At 32.3% G+C, this 27721-nt stretch overlaps 1 protein-coding gene across 2 annotated transcripts in view; it reads left to right on the plus strand.

Annotated features, from left to right (window-relative positions):
- Positions 1-27721, plus strand: part of nckap1 (NCK-associated protein 1) — a 97024-nt gene that overhangs the window by 20072 nt on the left and 49231 nt on the right. The window contains exons 3-14 of one of the 2 annotated variants that reach the window (XM_056465856.1): positions 9761-9853; positions 11548-11604; positions 11699-11841; positions 11936-12026; positions 15189-15326; positions 17076-17124; positions 17605-17761; positions 17896-17952; positions 21061-21264; positions 22387-22519; positions 23003-23084; positions 24607-24665. In XM_056465856.1, the coding sequence (XP_056321831.1) occupies positions 9761-9853; positions 11548-11604; positions 11699-11841; positions 11936-12026; positions 15189-15326; positions 17076-17124; positions 17605-17761; positions 17896-17952; positions 21061-21264; positions 22387-22519; positions 23003-23084; positions 24607-24665 (1263 nt within the window). The remainder of the gene's footprint in view (positions 1-9760; positions 9854-11547; positions 11605-11698; positions 11842-11935; positions 12027-15188; positions 15327-17075; positions 17125-17604; positions 17762-17895; positions 17953-21060; positions 21265-22386; positions 22520-23002; positions 23085-24606; positions 24666-27721) is intronic. The other variant, XM_056465857.1, reaches the window with a different exon arrangement.

The raw sequence follows: 27721 nt of genomic DNA on the forward strand, positions 1-27721 counted from the left end.
AGCATTTTGACTCTTGAGGCTTCCAAAACAATGTTCAAGAATAGCTATAGAGTGCATTTGGAAAATATTTTCCCACTGTTTCCTTCAAGATTTTCATTTGAAGTGATTCATTTCTTAAGAAAAAGAATTCTGAGGTAAACAATAAGTATACTTTTAATTCAATTCAATTCAATTTACAATGTAGATTATGTCAAAGCAGCTTAACATAGGCTTAACATCCACTTGATTCACGTTCAGAGCACAATTTGAAAGTATTAAGTTATGTTTACCTTATTTATCTTATTTTTATTGAAAAACTCTTCTATAAAAGCCCAAGTCATCTTATGTTCCTTTGGGTGTTTGCCATGGCCCCCAGTTGAGAGCTTTGTTGTATATGATGGCTTTATATCATTCAGCAAATATACAGTCATTTTCTGTGTAAATGTGGTGTGACAGTGACAAAATAAATGCTCAATATTTTGTTTTCAGCAGTTTTAGTCCTGCATCTAATTACCATCATACCAACACCACACTGTAAAAATGATTAGTTAACTACTTTAAAAATTGAGTAAACCCATTGCCCTAAAATTAAGTAGCTATTAACATGTTCTAACAGTTATGTCAACTAATCAGTTCCAAGTCACAACGGGTTTACTAAGTCAGCTTGTTGCTTTTAAGGCAAAATGTTTACTTATTTTAAGTAAATGTAACTTTTTACAGTGCAGTCACCAAGCCCGATGTTTTAGTAATTCTTTGTTGCCATTGCCGAAGCCCTGAACACCTCTGAAACATGTTTACCACACCTTTTGTGGGTTACCATGGTGGTCGTTTCTCAACCAGAATAACTCAAACTTCACTTCTCATGGTTATGGAATACTGAGGTTTATTTGAGGTCATTATAAAAACAATGTTTTGTCTTGCAGCCCATGCTTTTTGTAATATGTATTGTTTTCAAGTATTTGATGCAGTGTCAGGTTTATTAGATCATAGAACATAAGCTGATGCTCTCATGAGTGGGGCTTTCCCAGATCTCTCTGTCTTTCCAGGAACCTTTTGCCAGTCTTGACCACAAAACACAAATAGAATTAATGTGCAATTTTTGTGTGTGTGAATCCATCTATAACTCAAAGAGAAGGAGCAATCACCGTTTCCTTATTGCTGTGTTTATAGAACAGGAAATCACATCAGGCCATGCAGCTTTAGGAATGTAGGTGTAGTTTCACACCTCTACTGGTTCTGGTCATGCATTCCTGCCATTACATTCTCTGTGCACCTAAATGACATAGATTACTCTACTAAGGGGAAGGAACAATGTTCCTCGGGTTATTTGTCTCTGATACCTCTTTCCCACAGGTTTCCATTATAAATGCTTTACACAAAACATTATATTCAGCCCTGTTTTTACGGACAGTCTAAAAATGCCAGGTTATTTCAACCCAATTTTGGGTGTAATAGGGACTAACCCAACTCCTGGGTTAATTTTTTGAATTAAGGCCCGTTTCCACTGAGTGGTATGGTACGGTATGGGTCACCTTTATCAGGCTTGCGTTTCCACTGCCAAAAAGGTACCAGTGGCGTGGTGTTCGACAGAAAGTTTCAGTCGACGTCATTCTTTCTCGAGGAAGTGTCAAAGTAAAGCTGTACGGGTCGTTCTCATATCATATGAGAAGCACTTCTCACAAAACAGATGCTTTATACACATAAATACTGTATAAATGTTCATTACTAACCTTTCTGAGAACATGATTTTATTATAACTGCAGATCAATGATGCAAAATAGACTACTGTAATGTCTGCAATTAAATAAAATATATGAATGAACACACACGCAGACCCTTACAGTCTCCGGTATGTTACTAATTTAAAAAAAACTACACACAGCAAACATCTAGTCCTTATTTGGGTTCAAAAACAACACGCAACATACAGTCAGTGCAAACCTCTCATCTGCATCTTTAATCTTCAGCAGCACATGTAATCTCTGTTAGAAAGTAATTCCGTCATTCCGAGTTCATAATAGTCCAAAAGGCAATTCATGTTTACAAAAGTTTGTTCATGTTTACACTGTAAAAAATGCAGGGTTCCCCGCAATTCGTACATGTTGTCCCAACGCAAATCGATTAGGTTAACTTAACACTTTTAACAAATTTATGTAAATTGAACATAAAAAATTTTAAGTTGTCCCAATGAAATCTCAAGAATTGTGTTGTTTCAGCTCACTTTATAGAAGTAGTTTGAACAAGAAAAAAGTTTATATATTTTTTAAGTGGCTGAAACGATCATTTGCTCCTTTGTTTTTATTGTACCACTCAGTGGAAACGTGCCGAATAGGACCAAATTTAATTCAATGTTTGGGTTAGTCCATATTTAACACAATTTGGATTGAAATAACCTGGGATTTTTTTGTGCATTCACAATTCTGTGCTTTGTTTTAGAAAATTAGGATCGGAAAATAAGCCCCCATAATCATGATGATCTTGATCATCAATGTTAGAACATGTTGAGTGTAATACTAAAATAAAACACTGAGTTAGTTAGCTCCCAATATAATCAACAAAGTTGCACATTTGATTGGACATGGTTTGAACTTTCTTTTTTCTTCATAAACTTAGTTGATAAATCTGTTCAATATTTACATAACTTGTATTAATTAACTTGTAATTGTATTATATTTTATTAACTAATTATACAAATGTATGCAAATGTTTTACATGCACCTTGCAGAATTTAATTAATGTTAATTATTTGACCAAAATGTTCATGCGTTAATTTTAGTTTAATATTGACCCGAGTATCTTGTTTGTCCTAATAGTTAAACTGGTCTAGGTTTATCTAATCTGATATTTTCAAACTGAGAACAACTAAGAGGCTCATAAAGACTCAATTAAAGCTACGGTCACACTGGGCTTTGTGTGTGTGAAATTCTGTCGTGCGGCGCTGCGAAAAGGGGCGGGATTAAACAAGCTTATTAGACATGTAAAAAAGCGAGCGATTGCTTCATGTTTTATATTTCTGCCCAGAGAGGTCATGTTTTGGTCCTTGATTGGTCTCATGCAGCCAAGTGATGCGATTTCGCAGGTCAGAGTTCACCAAGCTTGAACTTTGCACCGCAGCAACCTGCGAAACTTAACGCATGACCCCGCGTTTCCGGTCTGACGTATTGGTGTGCGTATGAATGGAAGTCTATGGGAGGAAAAGCCAAGTGTGACCGCAGCTTTATACTGTTAAACACGCTGTGACATTACCGTAAACAATTAAACACTCACTGTGTCTTCAGAAGGACAAATGATCTAGTAGGAGCTGGAAGGGTTAACTTTTTTAAAACTAAAATGAGGAAAATATTTAGGCAAAAAAAAATTTTTTTTGAATTGAATTGAATTGAATTGAATTGAAAAATTGAATTTAATAGATCTTATATATATATATATATATATATATATATATATATATATATATATATATATATATATATATATATATATATATATATATATATATATATTATTATTATTTATTTATTTATTTATTTATTTATTTATTTTTAAATTGGAGAGTTTAAAATAATGATTGGTAATAATATATTAGTAATAATGTATTGGTTCACAATCAGTCACTTCAGCATTGTAAATAAACATAGAAACAAATACATTATCATTCAGTTATCAAGTAAGTGTATATTTATGCTGATTGTCTGGAAAAGTCTGGAAAAGTAGTAAAAAAAAACATTTAGCCTGGATTATTTTTTGTTTCATATGTCACAAATACATTGTGGGGGGAAAAAAAGGGATATCATCAGCATCATGACTTTATATAACGGGATTGTCTCGTAACAAATTAACCAAACTTCTTTTTGTTTTCATGTTCGCTGTAAATATGATTTGTATATATGCATTCCATGTGTGATGTGTTCATTTTTTTTTCTTTTTGGTCCCTCTGTATTAACAGTCATCATGTCTTTTTGAAGTGTTGTATTTTTCAGATGCTGCTTTGCCTTTTCTACTTTGTGTTATAAAATGTTTAACTGCTTCTCGCAATGATGTGGAGCTGTGTCATGTTCAACTGTGTTTGAGTTGCCTTTTTAGTGTTGTTTTTATATTTCTTTTTTTGTTTGTTTTGCATTTTTTGCATGCTTAACATGGCTATTTTCTGGATTATTCTTTTGGTAAGTTTGGACTCCCACGTGGAGTCCCATTTGCTTTTAGTTCTTGCTCTTATGTATATGTAGTTTAACATTTCAGTTGTACTCACATATATATGTCAGTATTTCAGTAACCTACATGGGCAAAAGGAATCTCAGATGTGCTCTTGAAATAATTCCTAAAATACAAAGCCTGGGAAATGTATTTATTTTGGGTTAACTAGTGTTTGACTAATGATCGGGATGTGCTCTGAGCTTCCTTTGGGTCCGTATTGCATGGTTACATGCTCTCTTCAGTATATTATTCACTCTTTTCAAAACTATATATAATACAAGGTGTAACATGGTTTAACCTGTTGTGCACACCATCACATAGCTTTGCACGAATACACTTTATTTTGAAAAGAGCGGAGATGGAGATATGGACACTTCTTCTTCAAGCTATACTATTTGAGGATATATAAATATATGATATAGTTTGCCTGGTTATAATAATAATAATAATAATAATAATAATAATAATAAAACAAAACTTCTAAGAACTGGTTAAAATTATTCAAAAAATATATTATTGTTTTTATTATTTATTTATATTTATATTATTTATTTCTTTATTATATCTTTATTTTTATATGATTTATTAATATCTTTTATATTTCTTTTTTATATTATTTATTTGTTTATTATATTCATTTTTTATATTTTCTTTTTTACAATATTAATTTATTTTTTATATTGTATTATTTTTTGTACATTATTGTACAAATACATTAATACATTATTGTAAATTACATTATGTATTTTTTTTATATTTATTTTTTAGATTGTTTTTATATTATTTTTATATTATTTATAATTTTTTATATTATTTATTTGTTTTTACATTATTTTTATGTTATTTGTTTATTTTTATATTATTTATTTCTTTTATATATCTTTAATTTTTATTATTTATTTATCATAATATTTAATTGTTATTATATTATTTATGTATTTATTTTATCATTTTTTTATATTATTAAATCATTTTTTTATATTATATTGTTTATTGTTTACATTATGTATTTATTTTAAAAATGTTATTTTTAATATAATTTTTTTGTTTTTATATTATTTTTTATATTTTTTATTTGATTTTGTATATTCTTTTTTGTTATTTATTTTATGTATTTTTTATTTATTCATTTTTATATTATTTTTTATATTATTTGTTTTATATTTTTTGTTATTTATTTATTATATTTTTTTTATTATTTATTCATTTTTGTATTATTTATTTTTTCTATTATTTAATTTTTTCTATTTGTTCATTTTTTTCTATTATATATATATATATATATATATATATATATATATATATATATATATATATATATTATTCATTCATTTTCATATTATTCATTTATTGTTTTATTATTGTTTTATTGTTATATTTATTTATTTTTTATGTTATTCATTTGTTTTTATATTATTTATTTATTTTGTATATTATTTATTTGTTTTTTTTATATTTTTTTGTTATTGATTTATTTTTATATTATTTATTCATTTTTATATCATTACTATTTTTTTATATATTTTTTTTATACTATTTATATGTTATTTTATTATTATTATTATTATTTTTTAATAGAATCTAATGAGAGAAATTTAAACATCCCAAAATCCATGTTTAATCCTATGACTACAATACAATAACATTCTGCATTATTTAAATTTTGCTTCCTTAATTTGATGCAGATTTGTAATGGATTTGCTGGCTTTTTTATTACAATAAAATATTTTAGATGATCGAAATGTAGCAATAATAAATGTAAAATATAGTAATAACAAATATGTGAAATAAACAAATTTGTGTAGTAATGGAAAGGTACACAAAAATATATATTAAACATATAAAAAATAAATGTTATAAAAATGTAATTTAAATTTAAAGTGCTAAATGTATGCTTAATTTTCTTTATTGACCTTATTCTTCACTAATTAGTGGGTTCAGTCATTGCAGTTATTTTGGCTCATTCACTTCCACAGATTTTTAGACATTAAAACAGCTAATTTTGCTGCTTGATGTTGCAAACTGATATTTTCTTCTTATATTATTCTACTTTTTGTGTAGTCATAAACACAATTGTTAGTAAAGCAAGTAGTTTGACTGTTTAAGAACTTCCAATTTAGTGGCCTGTGGGAGAAATGACTAAAAATAGTAAACGGCAGAAAACAATCGCAAAAATGAGAACACTTCCCCATTGCAGAATAAGGACAATACAAATACAATGTAGTTTTTAAACATCTTTTTGTCTTCAGTGAACCGTCTACTGTACATACTTCTGTATTATTAAACCTTACAGGATCCAATTTCTACATTTATTACTTTTTCATCTCCCTCTCTGCTGTTTTTCATCATCTGTACCTCATATAGACATACAAAATTTAACCCAAGACTCATTTTTAACCTCTTGATCTATTGGAATTGTTTGCTTATTTAGGATAGGACCTGAATATATCTGCAGTAAAGTTTAGCGCGGTGGGGATGGTGTGGTTTGGTGGATTTTGTGTCTCTTTCTGCCTAAAAGTAGTTTCTTTGATATTGGGCTATTTTGGGTGTAAACACTGTGCATCATTAACTCTGTTAACATTAACCCGGTTTTCTGGACATCCTGAAACTAAGGATTCTGTCACTAACTTGATTCTAGAGCACATTTGCACTACTCTTCACTGTAGTTAAAAAGAAAATGCTGAAATAAGTCAAGCTTTTTGATACACAACTTTAGTTTGTAGCTCTTTTACTTTTAAAAATACAAATTTAAGTAGATTGAACATAATACGTTAATAAGTTTATTAATTAACATAAGTTAATAACTAATATAAGTTAATAACATAATTAACATAATAACTTACTATTGACATACGTTCATTAATAAGTTTATTAATAGTTTATTAATAACCCCCCTAAAAAAATCTCAAGAATTGTGTTGATTCGGCTCAGTTTAAATATGTTATCTGTAATATAGACTGTTAATATTGGTGCAATAGAATCTATAATGTCTAAATTGAGGTCAAAGTATTCATGTTTTGTTGAATACCTTGCCAGGTGCAGCAGTAATGCATTTTTGCTCTAGAGTAGCAAATACCTTAATGACAACCAAAGGGAAAGGCCTGTGCATGTCAGGACTTGATGCAGGGTTCATTTACTAGTTTGACTGTCAAAAATACAATTTGAGAAAGGCTGTTTTTGACCAGGGCTCAACCATAAGGATATTTTTCTCCTGTGCTGGACACTTTTTGTTTGCCTTGTCAACATTTCAATTGGCCTTCTACATTAATAATGCTATTTATAAAACAAACAAAATATATAACTGTATAACTATTAGAAAATAACAGTTTTGTAAATGTAACTCCATGACAAATTTCTACAATTTTAATTAAAAAAAAATTTTTTTTTAAAGAAAACCTTGATAAGATAAGCTGGAGTTTCTCAGTTTTATCTCAGTTTTTACAGATTCTCATTAATATGGCTTGAGTGAATTGAAATGTTCACTGGCATCATATTTATTCAGATATAGATTTTTTTGATATTGACGAATAAATAATCAGCGAACATGAATGAAATCGCAGAACTACTTTCTAGTAACAGTTTATAATATTTTCTTGTACCTCCCTGTTGTTGAACCCTGTTCAGAGACAATACTTTGAATTAGATTGTCATTTAAAGTTATGTATTAAATAGTCGTGTCTGAAATTTGTTGTTACTCACACAGATAGAGGTCTGCGTCTGCTTAAGTTTTCAGTTCCACTCCAAGTTATAATTATATTTCCTCTGCTTCATTAACATTTAGTCATCTTCGCATCAAAAAAGTCCCACAAGTGGAGATCTATGCAGATTTTTTCTGTCCTTTTTGTAAGCAAGTACAGTGTTCAGCATAATTGAGTACACACCATTTTGAAAATGAATATTTGTATCCATTTCTCAGTGAATATGGGCAATATATATTGGTGCATTTGAACAAAACAGATTTATTAAACAAATTTATTAAAGTAAATTAAGTAAAAAAAAAAAAAAGGTTTCTCTTGATTTTTGCTTTTTTTATTTTTTTTATTTTATTTAATATGTTTCCCAAACTTATAAATTTGGGCTACAATTTTTTGGACCATTATTGTAAGATATTTTGTTAGATTTGTCTTCAGTACTGACTAAACTAATGTATATGCACAAATATAATACTGTAAAGCATCCTATAGAAAATATTATTTTAAATAAGAGATTTAGTACTTATACATGCTGAGCACTGTATGTAAGCTGCCAGCTATCTCTCTGCAACTCTTACATGGTCTCCCACTGAAGCTAAGCAGGGCTGCGCCCGGTCAGTACTTGGATGGGAGACCACATGGGAAAGCCAGGTTGCTGCCGGAAGTGGTGTTAGTGAGGCCAGCAGGGGGCACTCAACCTGCAGCCTGTGTGGGTCCTAATGCGCCAGTATAGTGAAAGGGACTCTATACTGCCCAGTGAGCGCCGTCTTTTGGATGAGACATTAAACTGAGGCCCTGACTGTGGTCGTTAAAAATCCCAGGATGTCCTTTGACCTGGCCAAAATTTGCCCACTGGCCTCTGTCCATCATGGCCTCCTAACCATCCCTATATCATAATTGGCTTCATCACTCTGTCTCCTCTCCACCAATCAGCTGGTGTGCGGTCTGACACAATATGGCTGCCATCGCGTCATCCAGGTGGATGCTGCACACTGGTGATGAATGAGGAGATTCCCCCAATGTGTACAGTGCTTAAAGTGTTCAGAAAAGCGCTATATAAATGTAAGGAATTATTATTATTAATATAAGGTGTGTTCACATTTGAAAGAACTGGTTCGATAAAACAATGATAAGTTAATGTTTAGATGAATAAACACTGTCATCTGAACAATAGTGCTCATGAAACAGGCAGAAAATGTGGGTTTCAGTTTACTTCCAAACAGATTCGAATGTGGTTTAACTAAAATATGAACACAGTTTCCTTGCACCAGATCTTTAATTGGAATTCCTGCGTCTGTTTTGATTCCCCAAAATCTGAGCTGAATAAAACCATAATTTAGATACACATAAAAGAAGTACGGTAAGCATCATTTTGGATTTCCATTGACAAAAATGTCTCTTTTTCTCTATTGGTCAGAACAAAATGAATTAAGAGAACTGAACTACAAATGTGAACACTCCCTAATTTAGTTTCCACACACAAGTGTGTAGATTTCACCTTGCTGCATTTGTTGCACAGTAGGCAAATTAAAAGTTCTTTGCCAATGTATGCAACAAAAATAATGAGAATATCCAATCCAGCCTTGTCTACTTTGTTGAAAAGTAATTATTTAAACATTAAATATATTAGTAACTAATAGTTCATTGTATTATTTAATAATTCTTATTAATTCTCCGGTGTCCTGGCAATTTGTCAGTTTAAAAGTTGTCATACAGATGCAGACCTCTAAACTTAAGTTACTTTTAAGACACACTTCGAGATCACAACAAACTGTAAATTATTAGAAATAATATTTGTTAAACCCTGCTGATAAGTTTCCTGGACACATCATAATAATGTAGGCTAGCTTTATGTGACGAGTGTTTAATTTTTGCCTTTGTCTTTTACATTACAGCAACAGCTTGCACAGCTACAAAAAGAAAAGTCAGAAATACTGAAGAATTTAGCTCTATATTACTTCACCTTTGTGGACGTTATGGAATTTAAGGTATGACTGCAGTCTCACTATATGGGCTTCATTCATGAAACAAAAAAATGAACGTCTGTATATTTATATAGTTATACAGGATTATTTATATTTTAGTTTAATTTTTAAATGTTTATTTCTGCTTTGTGAATTTTATTTAATTTATTTTTTTAGCTTTCATTCTTTTATTTTTTAATATAATTTTTAGTAATTTATTCAAGTGTTGAGTGACAAACTATGAATGTTTTAAAATAAATAATAAATTTTATATATATATATATATTGGATACAACTAAATGTTAGAGTTTATTGCATGCAAAACATTTCAATTAGATCTAATATATATATATATTTTTATATATTTTATGATTAACAAGCACAATAATAGTTTCAGTCTAGACCAGGGCTATTCAATTAGTTTGTCATGGGGGCCAGTTCATGAAAAGCCTCCCAAATGAGGGGCCGGAGAGATATGACTTGCAATGTAATTGATGACACAACAGCATATAAGAGCCCATATGCTGTATTTGTGCCCATGCTGGCTTTTTCTACATTAAAACGTGAATATGTTGTATTGTGAAACTACATAACATGTACAAACATATTCAAATGTTGTATTTCGAAGCACAACAAAATCAGTGCATTGCTCAAATAGGCTTCTTCTACATTCAGACACATTCAAATGTTATGTTTTAAACTGCGCAACAATTAGGGATGCAACGATTAAAGTTTTTGGTTGTACGATTATATAGTCTAAAGAATAATGGTTTTACGGTTATCACGATTATTATGCATTTATTAAATTCAAAACACAACTAGTTTAGAAAATCACAAGAAAACTGCTTATATTTTAAAGTGTTATTTATTGCTGTTCAGTAACCAAATACAGCACAAAATATTAATAATAAAAAAAAACAATAGTCCATTACTTTTTTTGGACATAAAATAAATTCAAGTTTTTGATTTAAACCACCATTCTCAATACGTGCACGTCTCCATTGGAAATGATGAACTTGAAAAGACGCAATATGTGAATTTTGGGAGCTGCGGATTAGCCTCAGTATAAGCTCAGAACTTTAAAGTAGCACACAGGTGGCATAACTGTTTAGTTGTAGCAGTTTTGTTTCGTGCAGCAGAAATGCGGTGTTGAGAGGCCTTTACGGGTAATTAACTGTAATGAATTAAAGAGTGATTAATAGTGAAATCGGCTAATCATTTCATCCCTATTAACGATATCAGTGCATTGTACAAAAGGCCTTTTCTACAAAAAATATCCAAAAGTTTTCGCCTGCCCCTCGCTTAATGTCTGGTGACTCAAGCTCTGTGCAGCCTTCAACTGCAGCTCGTGCTGTATTGAACAGACGCACATCACTTCATAGCTATAGCGAACAAAATTTATTTTTGATGTCTTGGTCACACTATTTGGAGGGCCGGAACAAATTGCCTAGGTGGTCGGGTCCAGCCCGCGGGCCGCCAATTGAATAGCCCTGGTCTAGACTGATATGAAATTATCTAGATAGATAGATAGATAGATAGATAGATAGATAGATAGATAGATAGATAGATAGATAGATAGATAGATAGATAGATAGATAGATAGATAGATAGATAGATAGATAGATAGATAGATAGATAGATAGATAGATAGATAGATAGATAGATAGATAGATAGATATCAATATGTCTGAATTTTTCATCTACTGTTGTTGCTTCAGGACCACGTTTGTGAACTGCTGAACACTATTGACGCTTGTCAAGTTTTCTTTGACATTGTGAGTTAAGCCATTGATTATAATCTTTGAATGATTAATTTGTATTCAGTGACTTAGCAGATGTATAACACAATGTCTTTTTACCACAATGCAGACTGTAAATTTTGACCTCACAAAGAACTACCTGGACTTGGTAGTGACGTACACTACCCTGATGTTGCTGCTTTCCCGAATTGAAGAGCGCAAAGCGATAATCGGCCTCTACAACTATGCCCACGAAATGACACACGGTTCAAGGTAATACATAGTAATGATAATATAAAGTCTTACATAGACTCTCCTGAAGTGTGAATGTGGCTAATGTTCGAATTTTTTTGTTTTTCATGTTCAGTGATCGAGAATATCCCAGGCTTGGACAGATGATTGTGGATTACGAGAACCCACTAAAAAAGATGATGGAGGAGTTTGTCCCTCATGGAAAAGTAAAATATGCTATAAATAGGGCTGCACAATATATTGTTTTAGTATCGATATCGCAATGTGCGCATCCACAATAGTCGCATCGCAGGATCCGCACTGTTAAATCGGAATTCTGGTTGAGCAGGAGCAGTAGTTTAGAACACAGGAGATTTGTTGAGTCACTGTATGGTTTAACCTTTAGTGTTGGGGGTAATGCATTACAAGGAACATAAGTTGCATAATAATATTACTTTTCTAAGTAATGAACAAAGGAACGCCTTAAAAAAAAAAATTAAGTACTAGTATTTGAGTTACTTTTTAACAATGTAATGTGAGTTACTTTTTATTTGGATTAATTATCTTTAAAAAATAAATTGCTTAATTAAAATTACATTTGATTCACGCACTCAACCAGAGAATTCTTTCAATATTTTGAACGCATTGAAGAAATTGAAAAGGGGATTGATTCAATGGACAGTGATTTTACGTAACCGAACAACAAAAAGTACAAAAGTATCAAACACATTGCTTTAAACTTTCATTAATCTGTATATACGCATGTATGGCTCTGGGGTCAGGAAGTTCTCAAAAGATAACATTATCCTACATTAGAATTTTTTGTCGTGTTTTTAAAGATAAATGAAGGTGTACATTATACAGTGTGTTGTTCATTGCAGAGCTCCTCCTATTAAAAAAAAGAAGAAAAAACTTGTTTAAGTTCTGAAAGAGATTAAGCCAGAGTAAAGGTAAGGGAATGTAACGGAAAAGTAACTTAAAAGTAATGTAATGCATTACTTACCATTAAAAAAACTGAGTATTGCAACTAGTTACTTTTTTGTGGAGTAACTCAACAATGTAATGCATTACTTTCAAAAGTAAGTTTCCCCAACACTGTTAAACATAATGGAGTGAAAGCTTTAAAAAAGAAAACTTTTTTTTTGAGGCCTGCGACTGTATGGGGATTTCAAAAGCATTCAGGCATAAGAAATTGTACAATTTGTAACTTAAATAATGAATAATTTTATTTAAAAAAATACAATGAAGACGAAATGTTTGGGGCAATTCACATAGAACGTGCTTTTCCTTTCCAGTGCACTACTTTTCTGTTGTTTTTCAATGTAAACGTGCACTTGACAGATGTGTGTAACCGTTACGCTCACATCACGTTTCTTAGACCAGGGGTTTTCAAACTGTTGGGCACGCCCCACCAGGGCGGCGCCAGAACCTATTAAGGGGGGCGCGACATTGAGGCGTGCACTCGAGTAAATTATGATGACGATTTTTATGCGTTCACTAGAGGGAATAATATGATTAATGTTAGCTCCACAGCTAACTATCAGGCACCTGTAGAGTTAATGCGTTCCAGTAAAATATATACAAATAAAATGGACTGGGTGCTTTTTTAAAAAAAATTAATGACGGTGAATGAATGATAGTCAAACTGGTGAGCATCTGACAAAAAAAGTGCTCTTCTGAATCAAATCAGCAGGATGCCTATCTGGATCTTTCACTTACTTTGAAGACACTACTGACTATGTTTACATGGACATCAGTTATTTGCCTTAATAAGACAATAATATAATTAAGGTGTTACTTGAAGTGCTTTTTGAATGTTGCATCACCAGGCTAACATTATTCATGTTTCCTGCAGAGTCTCATGTAATTTTGAAGGTTTCATCTTTAATTTTTCGACTTTACTGCCGTTCGTTTCAAGTTTCACTTTCACTCATGAACATTACATTCACGTCCCTGTGACAAACTGGGGTATTTGGCACGAATATAAAGTAAGGACTGGTGGAAGAGTGTTGCTTCTATTGATACCGCACGTCGAATGGAGAGAAAAAAAAAACCTCCACATTTCGCGATGTGTGTGTGCGGTCCTTTACTGACAGCCGCCTGTGTAGATCTTGTCACAAAATGAGGCAAAGTCCTACATGATGTTAATAGTTTGATTGTGGTGTCTACTTCAATAATGCCACTAATAAATGCATACTCCTCGTCTTAATTCCATTTGTGTTTAGTTCAGTTATGACTTTAGTCAGATTAAGGTAATCAAATATCGCTGTTTACATGGTAGACTCTAATCAGAGTATTGTCTTAATCGTATTAAAATCGTATTATTGTTGCGTGTGTCCTAAAAATGTGAAAACCCCTGTCTTAGACATCATGTGAAGTTAAAAGAACTAAGACTTTCACACGCAGTGCAGCTCATCACTGTTGGGTCCAGAGCAGTGGACCAATCAGAACAACTCAGAGGCGGGCTTTCTGTTTAGAGGCGCTCAGTGGCTGTGTTTGGAAAACCTCGTGCTTTATGCTGTATGCTGCTTTTATTCAAACCATTCCGAATTGCTGCGTGTCACATATTTAGAAGTGAGTGTAGACTTTTTTAATATTGTATGCATAATTCATAAATTAAATCTCCCTAGTCAATCTGAAATTCTAAATTCTTTCCAAATACAGCTATTCAAGTCATCTAGTTAAATTGTATTCATATTGGCATGTATCTATCGATGAAAAATTAAATTTCGAAATGTTATAGGAGTTCACACAGGATGCATTTTTCCTTTCCAATACACCTCTTTTCTGTTGATTTTCAATGTAAACACATGCTTGACGGATGTGTGTGACCATTAGACTCGCACATTTTTTTAGACGACGTGAAATTAAAAGAAGAACTTAGACCAGGGGTGTCCAAACTCAGTCCTGGAGGGCCGATGTCCTGGAGAGATTAGCTCTAAGCCTAATCAAACACACCTGAACTAGCTATTCAAGCTCTTACTAGATATACTAGAAACTTCCTGGCAGCTGTGTTGAAGCTAAAATTAGCAGGACACCGGCATTCCAGGATCGAGTTTGGACACCCCTGACTTGAACTTTCACAAGTAGTGCAGCTCATCACTGTTAGTTCCAGAGCAGTGGACCAATCAGAAGATGTCAGAGGCAGGGTTTTCGTTTAGGTCTGTTAACTGATCCAACTGATCGACTCGTGTTTTTAGAAGCAAAGCGTTTGGTGTGAATGTGCCCTTTGATTTTTTTTTTTACATTTTTTTTATATATATCGTGCAGCCCTACTATACAGTGAGATCAGAAAACACCATTAATTTGGCATCTCGGATGAAGGACTTGGTTTAATGCGAGATATCTGTCTTTTTTTTCCTCTTGTCTTTCTGTCTGTGTTTTGACAGTCGCTGTCAGATGCGCTGGTCTCCTTGCAGATGGTGTACCCACGCCGGAATCTGTCTGCAGATCAGTGGAGAAACGCTCAGCTGCTCAGTTTGATTAGTGCTCCCAGCACCATGCTCAACCCAGCTCAGTCTGACACGGTCAGGCTGTGTTCTAGTTCTTGTTATTTTATTTTTGTTTAACTCTGTCTCTTTCTTGTCATATGGAGCTATCTTTTAAAACAGGACGCTAACAGGCTGATTTGAAACTCATCATTGGTACACAGTTAGTCATGCATATCAAATGAAGCACACAATGCTATTTTTTTAGTTTTAATTCTGGACAAATTTGTATCCTGGTGTGCAATTTTAACAACAATTGACAAATCAAATTGACTATAATCTAACAATATTTTTGTAAATGTGTTTTTGCACTTTTTTTTTTACTAGCAAGTTTTCCAAAACTGGTGGTGGTGGGAAGTTCATGCCTTAATGAGGGACTCATTGAATATTTCATTTCATTTAAATGATAAGTTCTGCTCAGGTTTTGTTTTGAGCTAATTGTGTTGGTAAAAGTATAATGTAAGTAGTATTATATTAGGCATTGCCACAGTTTCATTTTGTGTAAACTCACTGTACTGTTATAAAATTAATTATAAATTTAAATTATTTAAAAATTGTTTAAATAAATGTATTATAATATATTAGTTATTAATATACAGTTGAAGTCAGAATTATTAAACTCCCTGAATTGTTACCCCCCGTTTATTTTTTTCCCCAATTTCTGTTTAACGCAGATAAGATTTTTTCAACACATTTCTAAATATAATAGTTTAATAGCTCATTTCTAATAACTGATTTATTTTATCTTTGTCATGATGACAGTAAATAATATTTGACTAGATATTTTTAAGACACTTCTATACAGCTTAAAGTGACATTTAAAGGCTTAACTAGGTTAATTAGGTTAACTAGGCAGGTCAGGGTAATTAGGCAAGTTATTGTATAATGATGGTTTGTTCTGTAGACTATCGGAAAATGAGCTTAAAGGTCTAATAATTTTGACCTTAACATTTTTAAATGTTTTTATTCTAGCTGAAATAAAACAAATAAGACTTTCTCCAGAAGAAAAAATATTTTCAGACATACTCACTGTGGAAAATTTCCTTGCTCTGTTAAACATCATTTGGGAAACATTAAAAAAGAAAAACGAATTACAAAGGGGGTTTAATAATTCTGATTGCAACTGTATATAATTATATTATTTATAAATAAAATTTATATATATATATATATATATATATATATATATATATATATATATATATATATATATATATACATAAATACATATACAATTTAAGTCAGAATTATTTGCCCCCCCTTTTTTTTTGCCCAATTACTGTTTAACTGAGAGAAGATTGTTTTCAAAACATTTCTAAACATAATAGTTTTAATAACTCATTTCTAATAGCTGATTTATTTTATCTTTGCCATGATGACAGTAAATAATGTTTGACTAGATATTTTTCAAGACACTTCTATACAGCTTAAAGTGACATTTAAATGCTTAACTAGGTTAATTAGGTTAACTAGGCAGGTTAGAGTAATTAGGCAAGTTATTGTATAACGATGGTTTGTGCTGTAGACTATCGAAAAAAATATATAGCTTAAAGGGGTAATAATTTTGACCCTAAAATGGCTTTTAAAAAATTAAAAACTGCTTTGTTTCTAGGTGAAATAAAACAGAAGAAAAAAAGATTATGAGATTTAAAAAAATAAATAAATAAATAAAAAAAAATCAAAGGGGGCTAATAATTTATATATATATATATTTCTATTTGGTGCATGTGAACAGTGTGTGTTTGTTAAAATATAATCTGTTTTTCGTAATTTTGTTTGTGTTTTTAGATGCCCTGTGAATACCTATCCCTGGACACCATGGAGAAATGGATCGTTTGTAAGTGTGTTATTAAAAACGATATGTATTTATAAGTGTTGATACACACTTTCTATGATATTTCTGTCCATGTTTGCTGTCACAGAATATATTTCTGAGTTTTTTGTTAAACTATTGCATTGTAAGCATTGACATGCATTAATAAAATTATAAAGTGATTATATAATACAAACACATAAACACACACAGAAATTTGATAAATACATGCACAAATAAGAAAAGACTACAATGATTATTAAAAAGTAAAAAAAAATGCAACCATCACAACTATCTCTCCCTTTTTCTTTCTTTCAGATGTATTTTTTATATCATTATAATCATATAATCATTTACAATATAAGAGAAAAAAACTACAACTAAATAAATAAAATACACACCTGTACATGCATTCAGATGATATGTAAAAATGACTTGCAGTCGGTATAAATAATCATCATAATGTTTCTCACAGTCTCTCTTTCTCTCTGTTCTCTCTTCTAGTCGGCTTTATCTTGTGTCATGCGGCTCTGAACAGTGACCCTGCAGCTCTCAGTCTGTGGAAGTTGGCCCTTCAGAGCAGTTCCTGTCTCTGTCTGTTCAGGGACGAGGTCTTCCACATTCACAAAGCTGCAGAGGATCTCTTCGTAAACATTCGTGGGTCAGTGATTTCTACCAGCACAGTCTCACATTTTCTAGTTAATTTGGGTGTTGTGTGTAAAATAAATGTAATGTTTTGTTTGACTTGTTTTGTATGTATATCCTGATGTTGATGTGTGTGTCTTTTTTCCACAGCTACAACAAACGTGTCAATGATATCCGTGAATGCAAAGAATCTGCTCTTTCACATGCGTAAGTGGCCTCAGTATTTCTAACTAAACTTATTTTAACATTTGTGTCTGCCTTTTTTAGTGGTCTTTAGTCATCTTAAAATGTCTTAAATTTCAAATCTAATATTTTAAGCCTTAAAGTCGTAAATTCACTGAAATAATGTCTTATAGGTCTTAAATCAGGGGTGTCCAAGGGTGTCCTGCAAAGTTTAGTTCCAACCCCAATCAGACACACCTGGGCTATCAAGTTCTTATGCTGGGGTCACACTAGAGTTTGAGCATGCGAAATTCTGTTATACGGTGCTGCGAAAAGGGGCCAAATTAAACTAGATGATTAGACATTTAAAAAAGCGACCAATTGGTCCATATTTTACATTTCTGTTCAGAAAGGTTATGTTTTGATATTCGATTGGTCTCACGCAGTCATGTGATGCGATTTCGCAGGTCAGAGTTCAGAAAGCTTGAACTTTGCAGTGCAGCGAACTGCCAAAGCACAAGCTTGTGTTTCCGGCCTGACGCGTTTGCATGCATGTGAATGGAAGTCTATGGGGTTAAAAGTCCAGTGTGAATGCGGCTTCACCAGGATTTCTAGAAACATCTATGCAGGTGTGTTAAGGCATGTTGGAGTTAAAATCTGCAGGACATGACCCTCCAGCACAGAGTTTGGACACCCCGGTCTTAAATCATTTAAAATGGGTCTTAATTTTCCTATGGTCATGTAAATTTGCTTATTTTGAGTTTATTATATTTTTTAAAGCTTGTAATTTTTTTGAAAAGAAAATATATGTTGGGAAACAAATGCTTGTTTTGACGCATTATTTAAAACGTGGCTAGGATTTTTTTATTTTTTAATAATAAAAAAAATGATAGTGCAAGTAAAAGACTGGCTCAATTGGGCCATTAGAACAAATCCTTTAGCGTTTAGCCATGTTTAAGTCTGACATATAATTAATAATAGACTCAAAAAGGTCTTAAAAAGTATTAGGGTTGTTTCACTTTTAAAGATCGATTGTTTTGTTCTGAAACAGAGATTAAAATTTTTACAATGTTGGTTTTTGTTCTTGGTGCGGTTCGCTTTCACACGGCAAAGATTCTAAACAGACCAAAATACTTAAAACAAGTCACATGCGAGTAAACTCTCCTCATGTTGGTCAGAGTTTGGTTTATTTTCCAGGATTCCGCTGAGCTATTATACATCGTTATTTTCATTTATGACAATGGGAAATGAGACCTTAATTGTGTGCTTGCATCTTGAATGGTGACACCCACAGATTTAGTCATCACCAAATATAAATCAGAGGAAAGAATTTCCCATCCATAGACCTCATTACAATTGTCAAGGGTTGAAATATAAATATATATTGATTCCATATCAGAAGTCGAGTTAACCAAAAAGTTAATGATATTATACATATGAAGAGTTCAGATGCAAAAGCCGCTAAACGTCACTTCCGCCATAAATGAGATAATGACATTGAGTGAATGCTTTAGGCACGTAGTACAGCATCAACAAATAGATTTGCTTCAAATCATCTAAATCGCAGCGTCAGCGCATTCAGAAATAACAGTTTGTTGGCAAAAGCTTCTAAACACCACTTGCCTTTGACACCAAAATCCGCAATATCCCGAGAACCAATGCGAAGGCGCGAATCGAATCATATGTTTTCAATGTAGCAGCGCGCTGATACGCCGGCTTTTATGAGGAGACATATTCCGCTTTCGATTTCTGGATGAGCCTGTCTGACTGTCAGTGAATGGAGAATGAAAACGTCCCTTACCTTAAAACTCTGTGCATTATAAGAAAAAGAAAACACACTGGACAGTCGGAAGTGTAACATGCATTCATAATGATTTTTTGCACAGCGACGCCACTTTGACCGAGTCCGATTTACTATACATTAAACGTCAACTGCGTTTCACATCAAGATGCCTTTCTTTTATCCCACGTGGATGCTATGAGGATAAACAAGAGACCAAGACCAAGTATGGTGAGAATGAATGAATGACAGCTTCTAAAATAGTCTGAGAGACATCCCCTTTTTGCCCAGTAGACCTACCTTGTGTTTTATTTGCTAATGTAAGCTATTTTTTAAAAAGATAAATATAATGTATAAAACATTATTTGTATTACTTCATAATACCTGAACATCTGATAAGCTTTTTATATTAATGGACAATGCACAGATATTGATGTTTCACAATGTTTTTACACTACATTATTTGAATATACCAAGCTTAGCTTACAATGTTTACAATACTCTACTTACATTAAATCTAAATTCCAAATATCAGAAATGACAACAGATTGTTAAGATTTAATAAATGTCAGTTTTATAGTTACTGATTCATGCACTTGACAGATTTCATTCATTCATTTTCCTTCTGCTTTTCCCTGGTTTATCACAGCGGAATGAACCGCCACTTGACAGATTTATATATTTTAAATTTCAAGTGGTTTGTGTTTTATGTTTAGTAAAATAATTTCTAATTTCTACAAAAGAAAATCTACCTTGTTAAAAAAAAAAGAATTGCCTGAAGTGACATTTTTGAAAAAAATATATTTTATTTACTAGATAATAACCTTTTCATTACATATAAAATGAAACATCTGAACCCAATCAGAGGAGCCTGATAGAAAATTCTCATTTACAAGAAAAGAGTTCAGATGGATTTAGAGGGTTTTGCATCTGAACTCTTCATATATATTTTAATAGTTCAGTTGGACAGCATGCTTTCACTTTCGCATTTGAAATAAACACTTTTACCGATACCTCTACCCATTATTCTCTCTTTTAATAGCCATTTATATTCCTATTACATATTCATAATACACTGTGATGTAGCCTGGTTTGTTAGTTCGTTGGATGGGATTGCGTTCTCACTATAACCGAACCGCTCCAGAGTTTGTTTTAACCAAGCCGAGACCACCTCATTCAGCCGGTCTCAGAGCGATTGTTTTGGCGAGGATTCGAGTGCGATTACGGGATTCACATGTGCCCAAGCGAACCGAGCTAAGGGGGCAAACGCAACAGGTTCTGAAACAAACGTCTAGGTGTGAAATCACTCTTAAATTTGACTTCATGAAACCTGCAGAAACCCTGTGTATTTATGCATTCCTCATTTTTTCCAGGGGCTCCATGCACAGAGAACGGCGTAAGTTCTTGAGGTCTGCCCTGAAAGAGCTGGCCACAGTGCTGGCGGATCAGCCTGGACTGCTGGGTCCGAAGGCTCTGTTTGTGTTCATGGCGCTCTCCTTTGCCCGAGATGAGATCATTTGGCTGCTCAGACATGCCGACAACATTCAAAAGAAAAGCACAGATGACTTAATTGACAAGTAAATCCATACACCTCAGCAAGTCCTTAAACTATACTTGTTTAATTGTTTTATTTGTCAAAATGCTTTGAAATTTTACTTTAGATACTTCAGATTTTTTTCATCACATTTTTTAAGTACGTTTTTATTTTAGTTACATTGTTAGCAATTTTCCAATGTATGTTTCTATTTTGTTAGTCTATTTTTATTATTATTTTTTTTGCTCATTTCAGTTCAAGCTGTTTTACAGCTTTTTCAGTCTAACATTTATTTCATTTCAAGTGATGAATTCATTTAAAATGTTTTGATTAATAATCAGATGATTACAATAATATTGAAATGTTTTGTTTAGGACAACATCGGTCACTTTGCAAGGCCCTTGCATTATATAAATCTTATTGTATCATTCTTTAAATAGAACTTACAAGAATAATGCTTATTTGATTACATCAGCCTTTATTATAATCATCTTTACTATGTTATTGGTAAGTTTACTTGTAATTATTGTAAATATTTACTTGTAATATTATTTGTAATGTTACACACTAGGTCATCATGACGTTTAAACATTGGTGGTTGAGTAATTCTTTCACTTAAAAGTCACCTCTAGGATACACTTTTTTCTGTATGCACAAGGCACTTTGTAACTACATTTGTTTGTTCAGCTAAGATTTCTTTTTATTTTATAATATTTTGTTATATTTTCTATAGCTATATTATTCATATTAAAAGTCTTATTTTCTATAGCTATAACGTCTCTTTCTATATTTAAAATAGTTTTTAATTCTTATTATAGTCTATACTTTAGATCCTTATTGATATTATTCTTTTTTTAAGGTCACAGGAAGTTGGATAATAATTTCACTGCATATCGTACTGTGTATGTGACCAATGAAATTTGAGTAAAAAACGTATTTTAATAAGATTAATTTAATCTTTTTCAATGGCCCCATGTATTGTGGATGTTAGAATAATTATTAGAATTGATCCTAGTTGTTGGTGTATTATGGTTATTTATTATTAATATTTTTTATAATCATGGCAGAGAAAATAAATAGGGAAAAAAACATAAGGAAATTAAGTGGTCTTTATATTTCATTGCTGTATTTTTATTTATTTTTTGCTGTTGATTGTTTGTTTCAGGCACATTGCAGAATTGATCTTCTACATGGAGGAGTTGAGGGCTCATGTACGGAAATACGGCCCGGTGATGCAGAGGTACTACGTTCAGTACCTGTCCGGCTTTGACGCAGTGGTGCTCAACGAGCTTGTACAGGTAAGAATGTCCACACTGGATAAAGTTTTCCCACAGATCAGTAGCACGTCCTTTTTAGAGTAGTTGTTGGTGCTCCCTTTAGCTGAGGATCAGTCATGTGCCGTTGTGTGGTTCAGACATGAACATTAGTCACATTATGATTCATTCACAGGGACTTTCATAGAGCTTCATAGAGAACATGAAGTGAAACACCTGAACTTCACCGCTAAATAAAGAGCTAGTATTGTACTAATTGATTATATTGTTTTAACTTTGATTGTTATTATATTATTTGGTTGATTAATTCTTTCACATAATCATCTTTTTCATTGGCCACATGTAAAAACAACTTGAAGTGAACTACCTGAACTTCTCCACTAGATAGAGAGCTGGTCTTGTCATTCGGCTCTGAGAAAGTCTGCAGAAAGTCTTTACTCTTCGTGGTGTGTTCATCTTGAAATGCATACTCAAATTGGACAATCATTGTGTCTTCCTCATTTGCAGAACCTGTCCGTGTGCCCAGAAGATGAATCCATTATTATGTCGTCGTTCGTAAACACTATGACCTCTCTCAGTGTTAAACAAGGTAGTGAACATTTCTTCATATTTAAATTTGTTTTAAAAAAGCAGCTTGTGATCTAAATGTGTGTCCACGTCCTTATTTTATAATGTCTTATAATCTGTAATATCGTGTAATGAAATGGATAACTATTTTATCTAATATTTTCTAAAAATTAAAGAAAAAATGGTTTAAATATTTAATAAGCATTGCCAAATGTTCCATATTTAGAAAAAACAAATCATCTTTTATTATATGAAATGCGTTTATTTGTGGACGCAAATAAATAGATTCAGTATCACCTAGAAATAAAAATCCAGCACTTTTCTCATATTTTATATTTTAAATAATAATAAATGTTATTATTATTATTATTATTATTAATAATAATAAATATATAATGCCTTTCTAATAATTAAATGGTTTTGAAAAAGTATGAGTTGCTATAAAAAGAATTTATAACCGTTTTCAACATTATTGAGCAAAATTTTTTGAGCACCAAATCAGCATATTAGAATGATTTCTGCAAATTTGCCTAATCCAGCAAAAAAAAAAAAAAGTGTACTTTACAAATTATAATTACTTTAGTATCTGATTTATATGGTTATAAATTGGCAAATGAATAATATGTGAGCTTGACTTAATGTGAATACTACATTATATATATATATATATATATTTTACAGTTTCTGATTCTGTGCGGTTCATTTAAAACAAAAGTCCCATAAGATATTAAACAGTTTCTTGGTCAGCTTTTAACAGCTATTTCTGTCAATTTTTCCTTACGCATTTTGCATATGAAAAATTCTTCATAATCATGGAAGCTTATCAGTACCAAAATTATTTTGAAATGCCCCAAGGCTCTGGAACAGTCTCCCTCTAAACATCAGGATTTCTCCATCATTGGATGCTTTTAAATCTAACTTAAAGACTTATTTTTGCTCCTTTGCCTTTGAGTGACTTATGCATGTTATATCTTATCTGTATTTTAGTATTACATATATATTTCCATTTCTTATATTTTAATACAAGTTTTATTTGATTTTTTTTTATCAAATATTACATTTTTTTATTGTAAAGCTCTTTGGATCAGCTACGGTTGTGTAAAATTGTGCTCTATAAATAAAGTTTGCATTGCCTTGCCTAATATGCAAATTGTCCATTCAATATGTAAAATGACAGTGTGTTTCTTTAATAACTTTACATTGTCCACCAAAGCAAAATGAATATTATAAATAAATTATGCAATTTAAATTTGCCATTTCCAACCTGTTTTAAAATGTGATATTTTTCCATATACATAAGTTCCTGAAATCATATTATTTATATTATATTATACTTATATTTTATGTTTTATATATTCAAATCCATCAGTTTTTTATTATAATTTATCATTTTATTATTCTGGTTTTAATACTATTATTATTATTATTATTATTAATATTATTATTATTATATACTCTCACTGATTTCTTTTTTATTAATATTATGTTTTTTTCTTGTTTGTACTCTGAAAATAACAGAATTGTTAACTTTGTGTGTGTTGCAGTTGAAGATGGCGAAGTGTTTGATTTCAGAGGGATGAGGCTGGACTGGTTCAGACTTCAGGTAAGATGATCTCTGCCGTCTGAGCTTGGTCAATACATGGTGTTTGCTTCCTCTGATCCCAATCAGACATAATTAACAACTCTTATCTCAGCTTCCCTCTCACTAATTAGCAGATGCTGAGTTGCATAAAGCAACTAAAGCTCCCCCAGTTTGAAAGACAGCACAACAAAAAGTTTCACTCTGACGACTGTGTATTGTAGAGATTTGCTTAACTGTTGTTTTTACATGACATTTACGTGCTGAATGAAAAATGACTTTTGAAGAAGAGCCGTGGCCTTTCATCCAGGCTCAAATACGCCAGATTTCATCCCTGTGGAATACGCAGCCTTTTTTTTTTCCTTGGAATAACTGTGCATGTGGGTGGCTGGAAATCGAGACCGAGATGGAGAGACAAGCTTGTTCATGTGTTTTTGAGGATGTGTCTGAACTGCAGCGTTTGGGATGGTCCAGTAGCTCTCAGATGTGTTTCCTGTGTGTTTGTCCTGCCCAGTCCCACAACAGAGATGCCATCTGACCACTTAAATTAATTTTTTGTGTTCAAAAACTAAGCTTTATCAACCTTTTTTTACATTTACATTTAGTCATTTAGCAGACGCTTTTGTCCAAAGTGACTTACAATACCAGCACCAGGTAAACACTGTGGGGATGCTTCCCTGCTTCAGCCTATATAACCTGGTGAGTAATAAACAATGCAGTCCTCTGTAACACACCCTCGTGTTGTCTGTAATAGTGTCACGGTACTGAAATTTTCAGTAACCAAAATTCAGTATCATGACTAAGTCTAATAAAGTGAAAGAATCAGTTTGTTAGCTTAAGCTTGATAAATGGCATCTAAAACGTGTGTTTGGGAAAGAAAACTTTAGCTAACTTGTGCCATTTCCCTTAATTTAGCTGAAAATGAGGTCCAATATCCCTTTTTATTTTCACTATCCATTCAAAACAGACTTTCACTCGAAAAGTGGTCAAATGGTAACTTTGTGTCACTTTCTCTTTGCTGATAAGACATAGAGGCAAGTACACAACAGTACGCCATCACCGATGCTGTTCCTGTGTGATTCTTGCCGATACTTCCGGGTTTTTTCCCACAGCAACCTCGCTTTCGCTTTTAAAATGGCAGCCGTGTGAAATCAGTCTGTTGAGAAGGCATTCAGCAAGTCAGAGAGAGAGAGAAGTGTTTCTACAGGTGGTTTGTCAAAAATTGCGTAATGTTTTGAGGTTGTCGTGCTGTTTGGGTTGTTCTCAGGAAATCAGGAAATTTCTAAATTAAGTTTTGCAGGTCTGGAAAAATAGTGGAAATTGATATGCATACAGTGACATACAGTGTACTATCGCTAAAGGCAAAAGCATACATCAACTACTTGATTATATTGGCACAAAAGGTAAACTATAATATTGTAATTCAGTGTGTATGGAAAGTATTCAGACCCCCTTAAATCTTTCACTCTTTGTTATATTGCAGCCATTTGCTAAAATCATGTAATTTTTTTCCCCTCATTAATGTACACACAGCGCCCCATATTGACAGAAAACAGAATTGTTGACATTTTTGCAGATTTATTAAAAAAGAAAAACTGAAATATCACACGGTCCTAAGTATTCAGCCCCTTTGCTCAGTATTTATTCGAAGCACTCTTTTGATCTAATACAGCCATGAGTCTTTTTGGGAAAGTTGCAACAAGTTTTTCACATCTGAATTTGGGGATCCTCTGCCATTCCTCCTTGCGGATTCTCTCCAGTTCTGTCAAGTTGGATGGTAAATGTTGGCTCACAGCCATTTTTAGATCTCTCCAGAGATGCTCAATTGGGTTTAGGTCAGGGCTCTGGCTGGGCCATTCAAGAGCAGTCACGGAGTGGATGTGAAGCCACCCTCTCATTAAATTTTTACAGTATGTCCAATAATATTTTTTCTTTTGGAGAAAGTCTTATTTGTTTTATTTCGGCTAGAATAAAAGCCGTTATTAATTTTTCATGAACCATTTTAAGGTCAAAATTATTAGCCCCTTTAAGCAAATTTTTTTTTCTACTATCTACAGAACAAACCATCATTATACAATAACTTGCCTAATTACCCTAACTTGCCTAGTTAACCTAATTAACCTAGTTAAGCCTTTAAATGTCACTAAGCTGTATAGAAGTGTCTAAAAAATATCTAGTGAAATATTATTTGTAAATACTTTATAAAGTAAAGTTTTTAGAAATGAGTTATTAAAACTATTATGTTTAGAAATGTGTTAAAAAAAATCTCTCCGTTAAACAGAAATTGGGGAAAAAAATAAACAGGGGGCTAATAATTCTGACTTTAACTGTCGATACGTATTTATAACCTTTTATTATTTTGGCTGTTATGTCAATAATTTTAAAGAATTTTTTACATTAACATGTAGGGTCATTATGATCAGGAAAATTCTGTCCAAATGATGTTTTACAGGTTTATTACATTAACTTTTTACACCCATTAAGGAATATATAGTAAATGCTTGATTGTATTGCCCCATAATGCAAGCTATATTATAACCCCGCTCTAAAAGGCTAAATGTAATTGTGTGAATTGTGACATTATAACATCATCTTTATGATTTTTTTTTCAAAAGCTCCAGCAAAATCTGTTCAATCTCTGTAATGTAATTATAAAAAAAAATCTAAATGATGTTAGTATTAGAAATTACCTTGACTGACTGTTATAATTTTAAAAATATAAAGTTGAAAAGTTGCTTGCAATATTATATAGACATATGATCCGTAAGTGGTGCATGGCTCATGCCAACTAAGATGACTAAACCAGTGTGTTTACTATACTTCCTTTTTAGTTACCACAATTTGTACTTATTACGGCAGTATATTTCCTGTGGCGATACCACAAATCCCACAAAAAGCTTAATTTCATGTTGAACTCTGGACATGGCTTACACACAGGAAGGTTTCGGTTCCCTTTTTTCAAGAGGAGAACCCGCTATCAGTGCAATCGAAACATTAATCCTCACAGCTGAACAACTGCTGTCTGTGTTTGAGCCATTTCCCAGTCTCCATCGCTCTTTTCACAGCCAGAATCCTCTCTT

Source organism: Danio aesculapii, chromosome 9 (genome assembly GCF_903798145.1).
Source record: "Danio aesculapii chromosome 9, fDanAes4.1, whole genome shotgun sequence".
NCBI classification, from domain to species: Eukaryota; Metazoa; Chordata; class Actinopteri; order Cypriniformes; family Danionidae; genus Danio; species Danio aesculapii.